The sequence below is a fragment of the Octodon degus genome, unplaced genomic scaffold (assembly GCF_000260255.1).
Source record: "Octodon degus isolate 3935 unplaced genomic scaffold, OctDeg1.0 scaffold00052, whole genome shotgun sequence".
Taxonomy (NCBI): domain Eukaryota; kingdom Metazoa; phylum Chordata; class Mammalia; order Rodentia; family Octodontidae; genus Octodon; species Octodon degus.
In genome coordinates, this window is record NW_004524628.1 from 3,953,900 (window position 1) to 3,964,331 (window position 10,432).

General features: G+C 51.3%; 1 protein-coding gene across 1 annotated transcript in view; it reads left to right on the plus strand.

Moving 5' to 3' along the window:
- The window catches only part of Ncaph (non-SMC condensin I complex subunit H), a 30,805-nt gene extending 21,906 nt beyond the window's left edge, over positions 1-8,899 (plus strand). Inside the window, exons 15-18 of the mRNA XM_023717454.1 lie at positions 1,413-1,529; positions 4,725-4,816; positions 5,365-5,440; positions 7,818-8,899. Coding sequence (XP_023573222.1) covers positions 1,413-1,529; positions 4,725-4,816; positions 5,365-5,440; positions 7,818-7,877 — 345 coding nt within the window. The 3' untranslated portion in view covers positions 7,878-8,899. The remainder of the gene's footprint in view (positions 1-1,412; positions 1,530-4,724; positions 4,817-5,364; positions 5,441-7,817) is intronic.
- The last annotated feature ends 1,533 nt before the right edge of the window (positions 8,900-10,432 follow it).

A 10,432-nucleotide genomic window follows, 5' to 3' on the forward strand; every position in this document is an offset into this window, starting at 1 on the left:
CTGTTTGAGAGCCACATCAGCCTGTGCCTGATACCTTCCGTCTCCATTTTAACTGTTGCTGTCCGAGTGGCTGAGTCTTAAACAGGGCTGCAGGGAGGGCAGGTTCCTGTGGAATTAATTGCCTCTCCGCAAAGAGCTTTTCTAGTCACGCGTGTGGGCTGGATAGAACCCAGCCCTCATGCTTGCTGTGCACATGCTCTCTCACTGCCCTGTGGCCCAGCTCCAAGGATTGCAGCAAGTCACACAACTAGGGCTGAGCTGTCAGCCACATAAAGCAATTTGGTGGAGGCTGCAGGCAGAGAACATGGATGTAGATGCCAGTTTAGCAAGACTAGCCGTGGGGCCAGTTTCATTAACATCATGTTATCCTGCATTATGCATCTCTGTCCATACAAGCTAGCAGACTTCATGCTTTCGCTAGTGTTTGATCCCCTTATCTCTCTTGCTGTAGCATTTAAGCTTAGTTTTAATGAGGATTACCTTTTGGTAGGTTAGTACTAGGGATTGAACACAAGGCTACTGAGCTATATCTAGCCCTTTAAAAAAAAAAAAGGCCTGGTCTTAGGAAGTTACTCAGTCTAGCCTTGGACTTGGAATTCTGCTGTCTCAGCCTTCTGATCAACCCTTTAGGTCAGTGGTCTTAAGTGCCTGCTTAGGCAAGCACAAGGCCTGGTTGAATCCTTGATACCACGTACTGTGCCAGCTGTGCCCCTGGCATGCAGAGCCAGCCACCAAGACCTGGTGTGATGACGCACACCTGTAATCCCAGCTCTGGGGAGGCTGAGACAGGAAGATTACTACAAGTCTGAGCTGCATAGTGAGCCCCTGTACCAAATACATAAAAAAAATTTAAAAAAGAAAGAAATTTATGAAATGTTTTTACTTTTTCTTAAGACAGAGTCTTGCTATATATATAGTTCAGGGGGGTATTGAACTCATTACGTAGCTTAGGCTGGCCTCAGACTCCCAGTGATTCTCTTGCCTTAGCCTCCTGAGAGCTGGGATGACAGGTGTGAGCTACCACACTCAGCCAAGAAATTAAATTAGGCGTGAGGGACAGACAGTGTGTGTGTAAGAGACTCTAACTTTTTTTGTGGTGCTGGGGATCGAACCCAGAACCTTGTACATGGAAGGCAAGAACTCACTCTACTGCTGAGACACATCCTCAGCCCAAATTCTCTCTTTGGTTAAAACTGGAAGTATTTTCCTTTTGAGTCTTCCTAGTCATCCTAGCTGTCTGCTTGCACTGCCTTGGTCTGTCCCCTTTTCCCTTATCTGCAAATGAATTGTCTTCTTTTACTTTAAAAAAAAAAACAACCTGGATTTTCAAAATTCTAAGTTCAGAATTTTTACAGTGACTCAGTGGTGGTTTTCCTTTTGCTCAGTTTCACCATGTCGTGTACCTATTTCAGGTTAATAAAATTGAAATTCACTATGCCAAGACTGCCAAAAAGATGGACATGAAGAAGCTGAAGCAGAGCATGTGGAGTCTGCTGACAGAGCGCCCCAGGAAGGAGGCCGGCGCCGAGGTAGGTGCCAGTGCTGCCCACCTGGCGGGAGCCAGGGCCACCAGCAGCCACTCAGGTGCCTCTGACATGGTCCCAGAAGGACAAGAAGGATGTCACTGCAAGGGGAGACATGGGCTTGGCTTGGGAGCATGCGGCGCACAGAAGGGGGCGCAGAGGGCAGGCTGGTGCCCGGGACATGTTCACTCTGTGCTGGTAGCCAAACAAAACGGAAGCACCTTTGGCTGCTTGAAATCAGCAGTATTTCACAAGAGTGTGCCCAGTACTGAGTTGAAGAAAAGTTGGAATACAGACTGCTGGTAGCAATTTAAATTGAAAAAGGATCTTTTTTTTTTTTTGCGCAACTGCAGATTAAATTCAGGCCCTTGTGCTTGCCAGGGAGGCGCTTATTCCATTGAGCCATCTCCCCAGCCCGGAAGAAGTGTCTATGTGGGCATCCTTTCTTTCTTTTTTTTGGGTGGAATCGGAGATTGAACTCAGGCCCCTGTGCTTGCCAGGGGAGCGCTTATTCTACTGAGCCATCTCCCCGGACCCCTTAAATTGAAAAAGGACCTTTTAAAAAGTAATTACTTGAGGGGCCAGGGAGATGGCTTAGTAGAATAAGCGCTTCCCTGGCAAGCACAAGAGCCTGAGTTCAATCCCCCATTCTGCCCCCCGCCCAAAAAAAAAGAAGAAAATAACTTCTTGAAAAAAAAGAAAGTAACTACTTGGCTAGAAGAGTAATTTTTTTTTTTTTTCTTTTATATTGGTACTGGGGATTGAACTCAGGACCTTGCGCTTGCCTGGCAGGTGCTTATGCCACTGAGCTATCTTCCCAGTGTCCTACTTGTCTAGAAGAGAAGTTCTCTTTTCAATAAATTGTTTTAGATTTCTTAAAAAAAAAAATAAATATTTGTCAGGTGCCATGAAATGCTTAAACCCTTCTCTTTGTTGTCTTTTTGAGAGACTCACTATGTGGTTCAGGCTGGCCTTGAGCTCACTTTGTAGCCCACGCCTCAAACTAAACCCTTTGATCTAGTAATTCTTTTTGAATCTTTTATTGATGGATTGATTGATTTGGTACAGGGTCTCGACTTGTAGTGATCCTCCTTTCTCAGCCTCCCCAGCTGAGGCTTATATATTTTGGCTTACGCCACCACCCCTGATTTCAGTGGCCTGCATGGTGGTACTGTGTGCGGTACTGGGGATTGAACCTGAGTCCTTGCATTTGCCAGGCAAGTGCTTAGACCGCCATGCTATCTTCCCAGCCCTCTAACTAGTAATTCTGACTTGGGGAATGAATTCTCAGTAGGAAAGTTGTAGAGAAACTATCATGCCATCAGATTCTTTCTCTTGGAGAAGGAGTTGGAACCCTGATTACTTGTCCAACTCAGTGAAGGTCACAGGCCCCCTTCTCTAGAATGTCCTGCTGAGGGCACACTCGGAGCTGTAGCGCTCCACCACCTCCCTGCTGCTGGCTAAGAAGTGGGCACTAGTGGCTAGATAGAGGACCAGAGTTGTATGGTCGCAAGTGTACTGAAGAAAACGTCAGTCCTACTTGGGAGTGCGAACTCCTAATAGAATCAGCTTCACATGAAGAAGACTGGTTTGTAAAGAGAGAGGGGAAACCAAGAGAAGTGGCTCACACTTATTATCCCACCACTCGAGAGCCTGAGGCAGGAGGATCACCGTGAGTTCAAGGACAGCCCAAATTACACAGCGAGACCCTGTCTCAATAATAGTAAAGAGAGAGAAGGGGGGGCTGGTGAGATGGCTCAGTGGTCTAAAGCACCTACTTAGAACAAGCTTAGCAAAGCACAGGGACCGCGGTTCAATCCCCAGCACCACATGCCAGCCAGCCCCGCCCCCTGGTGGGCTGAGCTGGTCACACACACACACACACACACACACACACACACACACACATAAATAAATAAATAAATAAATAATTTTTTAAAAAAGGGTGCAGCTTGACTTTCAGATTTGGTGACTCCCCATTCCCTACCCCCAGGCATTCTGGTTCATTAAAAGGTTTATTCTTTTTTAAAGTTTTATTAGAAAATATACAAAAGTAAGGGGTTGGGGAGCTAGCTCAGTGGTCTAAATGCCTGCCTGGCAAGTGCAAGGACACTAGCACCTACGTATGCTGTACCGGCCTGGTAGCGCACGCCTGTAATCCCAGAGTTGGGGAGGCTGAGAGACAGGAGGATCACTACAAGTCTGAACTGCATAGCGAGACCCTGTAACAAATAAAAAGAAAAACAAAAGTAGAAGAGTAGGGCCAGGGAGAGAGCAGCGCGTGTGCCTGGCAAGTGCAAAGTCCTGATTTCAATTTCTGGTACTAAAAAAAGTAGAATAGAGAGAAAAATAATAGTGTAGTATAATGAAGCTCCACTTCACATCCTCTGCTTTGCTAGAATCTGGCCTACCTTGTCACTCCCACCCGCCCCCGAGTCTGTGTGCGCCGTACGGATTCTTCTGGAGCTTCCAGCGCTCAGCTCCATCACAGGCTTTTTATTTTGGGATTGGCGCTCTCTTAAGTTGCCAAGGCTAGTCTTGAACTTACAGTCCTCCTCCAGCCTCTCAAGTAACTCTATACTGATGTAGCTCACCACACCCAGCTAGAAGTTATTTTTGTGTCTGTTCCAGCCCTGATGTACTTCGGTGACTGGTTGCCCGTTACTAAAATGGAACCAGGACTTTTTGTTAGTTTACTTTTTTTTTTTTTTTTTAATAATTTATTTATTTATTTATTGTGTGTGTGTGTGTGTGTGTGTGTGTGTGTGTGTGTGGCCAGCTCAGCCCACCAGGGGGCGGGGCTGGCTGGCATGTGGTGCTGGGGGATTGAACCGCGGTCCCTCTGCTTTTGTTAAGCTTGTTCTAAGTAGGCGCTCCAGACCACTGAGCCATCCCCAAGGATGGATTTTATGCTGCCTCTATCTGTAATCTTGTTGAAGCTATAAATTATTATTTTTTTAACTTTTCCTAAGGGCATTTAGGAGCCCCTCTGCAGTGTCCCCTTCACTAAGGTCATACTGGCCACTGTAACTAGGTTGCTGTCACTGTCTGCCTGAAGTTGAGACCCCGTCTGAGTGCCTTCTCCACAGATAACCAAGGACGTCTGTCACTGTCCTTCACAGTCCTTTCCTTGGGGGATTCGGCCTTGCCAGTGTCTGCAGCCCTCAGACGTGCACTGGCCTCATGTCTGTCTTCCCTTAGGTGAGCCCCGGGGAAACTGGCGCAGAAGAAGCCCTGGTGAGGGTGGCCAATGACAAGATGCTCAGCGGGCTCGCGAAAGATCTGCAGAAAAGGTGTGTGCTAGGGCTGGGGAGATAGGTTAGTAGAATAAGCACATGCCTGGCAAGCTCAGAGTCCTGAGTTCAATCCCTAGTACTGCAAAAAAAAAAAAAAGGGGCTGGCCAGATATCTCAGGGGATTAAAAAAAAGTGCCTGCTTAGGCAGATGCAGGGACTGGGTTTGATCCCTAGTGTGCGTGCTGGCCCCGCCCATGGGCACACTGAGATGGCAGTTGAGACTGGGCGTAAGGGCATGCACCTATAATCCCAGCACTTGGGAGGTTGAAAACAGGAGGATCTCTATGGGTCCAAACTGTGTAGTGAGACCCTATAGACCCTGTATACCCTGTACTAACTACATTAAGAAAAAAAAAAGAAGAGGTGTGTGCTGGCCCGGCAGGATGTGGGGACGCACAGGGACCCTGGACACACCGTGTTGTCTCTACACTCAGTGCGTGGTGGGACCGTCAGAGTGACGGGCCTGCTGCGCACCTGAAGCGCTGTGTCCTTGCTGTTCGTCCTCGTGCTCTCACTGACCATGGCCTGCTCCCCTCTGATTGCAGCCTGCCTGCCCCCATGGCCCAGAACCTCTCCATCCCCCTGGCGTTCGCCTGCCTCCTGCACCTGGCCAATGAGAAGGTAAGTCACCAGGAAGCAGGCCACTCATGCACGCCCTGTCCGCACTCACCTTCGGAGCTTCCCGCCACAGCTCAGGCGTGCGCAGAGAAGTCACTCAGCAACAGCTACCAGGTTTACTAGGGATGGAAATGGTGAAACACCCACACAGGAAGCTTTTTTTTTAACAAGAGCACAAATGCACTTTTATTTTCCATTAGTTTAAATTCTTGAGGGGTACAGCATCCCACAGATTCAGTGTCCCACCGCCTTAGCAGGAAAGTTGCTTTGGAAGTTGGCACAAACCATGCCACTGTTTCCGTGGGCCTGAGTGACCTTTCCCCAGATCACTCTGGTTTTGTTTGGTTTGCCACCTGGAGTCACTGTGTTGTTTTTCACTTTGTACACATAAGCACATCTCTTGCCCAAGTAGAATTCAGTTTCACCCCGGGCATAAGCATCTTCAATTTTAGGAAGATCTGTGTGTTCCCTCTGGTTCTGGAGACCCTGCGTATAGCCAGCAAAGACGGCCTTGGACCACAGTCTCCAGGCATGTTTGCCTTGTATTTATTTTATTTTATTTATTTAATGTTTGCCTTTTAGAAGTCCTGCTCCCAGCAGGCTTCCCCAGACTCTAGGATGGTGGGAAAAGGAGATGTTTTGTTTTTGAGACATTGTCTCACTAGTTCAGGCTGGCCTTGAACTCACTACATAGCCCAAGGTGGCATCAAAATTGAAGCAGTTCTCCTGCCTCAGCCTCCCTGCTGGAATTGTAGATGTGCACCACCAGGCTCAGTTCTATGTGGGAACATTTTAGATGATGGGATTATGATTATCCCAGCCTGAGAATATAGAGTGGTTTCATTTAAAAGCCAAGGCCTACAAGTGACAGAGACCAGACTTGTGGGTAACACATCAGAGAAGAGAGGTGGAGGAAAGGTGGGCCACTTCAGGAAGGAGGCTGGAGCTGTGGAGGCACCAGCTGCCGGGTGGGGTTCTTGGGAGCAGAGCCATCTGGCCCAGGCAGGGGTCAGTGGGGCAGGCTCCTGGTTGTGCCGTCAGCCTCCTTAGGGACCCTGATGTGGCAAACAGCACTAAATGCGTACACTGGGCACCTGAACACTTGGTGTCCACAACACTGATGTTGGCATCTTACAGAAGAGGCCTGCGCCATGACCCTAGCAAGGGGGCGGAGCTGGCATGCTCTGTGGTGTATATCCCACACCTCCTCTAGGACAGGGCCTGCCCTGAGCAGGGGGACCCAGCGTGTGCTTGGGTAGGGTGGGTGGATGGCGGTGGAGCGGTAGCAAAGTGAATATGAGGAGCTGAGGCTTCCCTGTCCCCATGGTTGTGGCTCAGAGGAGTGGGGAGCTGACCAGAGACAGAAGCTCACTGTAGATTTCAGTGGGGAACCAGAAAGACTCACAAGAGCCCTAGGCCAGGCCTAGCTGCTGCCTGGAGCCCCCTGGTGTTGAGTGTCCAAGCCTGTGGCCTGCACAGAAGCCAGCTTTGCTCAGAGTGATCATGCTTTGGGCTGCAGGATGGCTGTCCCTGGGGAATCCTGGAGGTGGTGTGTCCTGTGTGAAGCAAGGGTGGTGGGCACGCAGCCTCTGTCTGCGTGTGAGACACGGTAGCGGAAGTGTCTCCCTGTGGGTTCTGATATATCGGAGGTGTCTGATGTCAGACAAGCTACAGAAAGAAGACGACTCGGAAAAAGTAATCAGCAGCAAGGGGCATGTTATCGTCTCCCTCACTAGAGGTCTGCTAGTGGCTCTGTGAGGGTGGCCATGTGTGCCACACCAAGGTGTCCCCTCTGCTGAGCTGTCCTGGGAGACCTGGACTGTCCCCTTCTCTGTCCCTGCCCCTGAGGTGCTGCCACATCCTGCTTGTGCTCTTGTACCCCAGGCTCCTAGTGTGCAGAGTGTACCCACAGCCCAAACCTGTCTCCATCAGCTAAGGGTGCCACTGCCTGGAGTCCCAGCGCCTGGGAAGGCTGAGGCAGGAGGTAACGTGAGGCTCAGAGCTCAAGACTGGCCTGGGTGACTGAGGCAGCCCCTGCTCAGAACAACGAAATGAGAGTAAAGATGGGCCTGATTTCACTCATTCGCCCCAGGCTAGGAACCAAGGTGCTGCCCCTCCCGGCAACTCCACAGTAAGCTTGTTCCCCGGAGAGCAGCCTGTGGCCTTGCCAGGGGCCCAGGTATCCTGAGCCAGCTCCCGTCTGTGCCCTGTGCTCTCACCCCCAGCTATGGCTGGGGCTGTGTTCAGGTGGGGTCGCCTCTGACTTGAGAGGCCCCGAAGCCCTCCTCATCTCGGAGTCACTACCTTGTTGCCTTGCTGAGAATGGGATTTAGGGTTCTTGTCCCAGTCTAAGTCCCTGTGTGTCTTGCTCATTCCTCAGAACCTGAAGCTGGAAGGCCTGCAAGATCTCTCTGACATCCTCGTGAGGCAGGGCGACTGAGGCCCTGGCAGGAAGTGGCCACAGCAGGCCCTGTTGTCACCAGTCGGTCAGGGCTTTGGCCGAGGAAGATGCAGGGGCCTGAAGCAAGGCTGACGCCAGCGGCTGGAGTTCCTGTCGCTCCACCCGTCACTGTCTGGGTGCTGGTGCCGTGGTTTGTCCTCTGTTGACTGCAGTTTCCATGCTGAGGACAGATTGGGCAGGATGGGGAGGATGGCAGTGTGGGCTCACGGCCCTGCCATGTGTCCACTCCATATCCAGGGTCACTGTCGGTGTCCTCCCTCTGTGTTGTTTCCTTCCTTCACTTGCAGAAAATAACTGTTCCCAAGCTGCTTACTCAAGAGCTCCCTATGCCATGCATGTAAAATACTCTCCATGTATACTTACAAATGTATATATAAGGCGAAAGAGATCTTTCTGAAGAATGTGCCTGGTGAGATACGCGCATGTCACTGGGGTCTGCCGTTAGCGTTGGAGCTGGTTCAGCCAGGACACAGCACTGTTAGGCAGGAAGTGCCCAAGGACACGTTGGTCTGCCCCGGAAGAGTGGGGAAGAGCAGCCGCTGCCTGGAGAGGAGGCTCCGGTGGGGCCCGTGATTACCCACCTTAGGCAGTGCCTGCCAGTCATTCCATGGGTCACTTTGGCCTTCTCCACACCCGTGGAAGGAGCATGCTGTCGCTGCGCCATGTCATGTGAAGCACACAAGAGAAGTCACCTAGAGGCAACCTGCCCTGGAGCCTTGGGTCCTGGCCACCATGCCACGTGCTGCTTGAAGAGCAGTGATCGGCAGCTCCTCGGGTCAGAGCTCTCACGAACCTAAAATTTCTTCCAAGGAACCTGTCCTCGGTGGTCCTGGCCCCACCAAGGCAGCAGGGTGTGTAACTGGTGATCTTATTGGAGGTGTGGGGGCTCAGACTTGGGACCTTGCTCTTCCAGGTGGTGCTGCAACACGGAGCTATGGCCCTGGCCCAAAGTGGAGGTTCTGGGTTTGTTTTTTTTTGTTTTTGGAGACAGGGTCTCACTATGCAGCTCAGGCTGGCCTTGAGCTCACTTTGTAGCCCAGGCTGGTCTTCAACTCTTTTTTTTTTTTTTTTTTTCTGAACCGGGGATTGAACTCAGACCCTTGCGCTTGCCAGGCAAGCACTTATTCTACTGAGCCATCTCCCCGGCCCCTGGTCTTCAACTCTTAGTGATCATCCTGTCTCAGCCTCCCAAGTGCTGGGATTACAGGCGTGTGCCACCACACCCAGCTTGGAAATTATTCTTGACAATAACTTCTGTTCAGCCAAAAACCACACTAGACGCCCCCCAACACGCTTTCCAGGTGGCGCCCTGAATATCACTTGCTCTGTGCTGTGGTCATGATGGGCTTCGGGGACAGCAGCGCACGCTTCCTGTTCTAGCACTGGTCCTCTCGCTCGAGCTTCATGCTGAGGGCAGCCCGCGAGGCCCACCGCTCTGTCCATTGCGCTTCCTGACAGCAAGGTCCGGTCCAGGCCAACCGCAGTGCACTCCCCTCTCCACCTGCTGCCTGCCAGGCCACCGTCCCGTGATGCTGCCCCTGAGTGTGTGGCTGCTCGCGGTGCAGGCGGGCGCTGTCCTGCATGCCTGTGTCCCCTCCACAAGCCCCTGTGCTGAGCCTCACTCTCAAAGCAGTGGGATGATGAGGGGCCCTCGGGCTGGAGAGGCTGGCGTGCTCGTCCTCCACCCCTGAAGAAGGAGTGTCTCTAAGCAGGAAGCAGCTGCCCGCCTAGCAAGCATGCCAGTGCCCTGGAGCAACTTGCAGTGTCCTCTGTGAGCCACCATCTTTGAGCGCGCTAGGGGTTTTGATTCAGTTTTCAGTGTTACAATTTTCATTTACGTTTCTTTTTATTTTGAGATTCCCTTTTTGTTGTCCGTGTTCCTTAAATCTGAGCATATTTTCTTTTTACTTCTCCAACGTGCCTACAATAGCAACTCTGAAGTCGGCCGCATCCTCATCAGCCCCTCTAGCAAGAAGTGATTACTCTTCCTGAATATAATTACAGATTCATGTTTCTTTGCATGTTTAGTCATTTTCGGTTGAAACTTGAGTACTGTAAATAAAATACATTGACTGGATGCTGTTGTGTCCTTTGAAGATGCGTAGATTTTTTTTAGTCTGGTAAGCAGTGAATTTGCCTGGATTCAAACCTCAGATGCCGTGTCCCTCGCTGTCTGCAGTCACGCATCTCTACCCACCTGTTGCTGTCACGTCAGCTTGGGTGTGCAGCGGGGCTGTGGCTGCCTCCGTGACTTCTTGCCCCTAGTTTTCAGCTGGGCCGCCTGCCACGGACCCCATCCTCCAGCCCACCCAGCTTCTGCTTTACCGCGACGCCAGTGTGAGGGTGGCGGCAGGCTCCCGGCTCTCGTCTGGCTGCTTTCACATTCCTCGCTTCCTCCCTCACTTGGATGCTGTTCTCCGCATCTTTGCCACAAAAACTGTGATGCCCCCACCATCTCGCCCAGCCATCGCTGGGGGCATCGGGCAGCAGTGGGCCCGACTCGCTCCATAGGTTTATGTGGGGCAGGCGAGGGA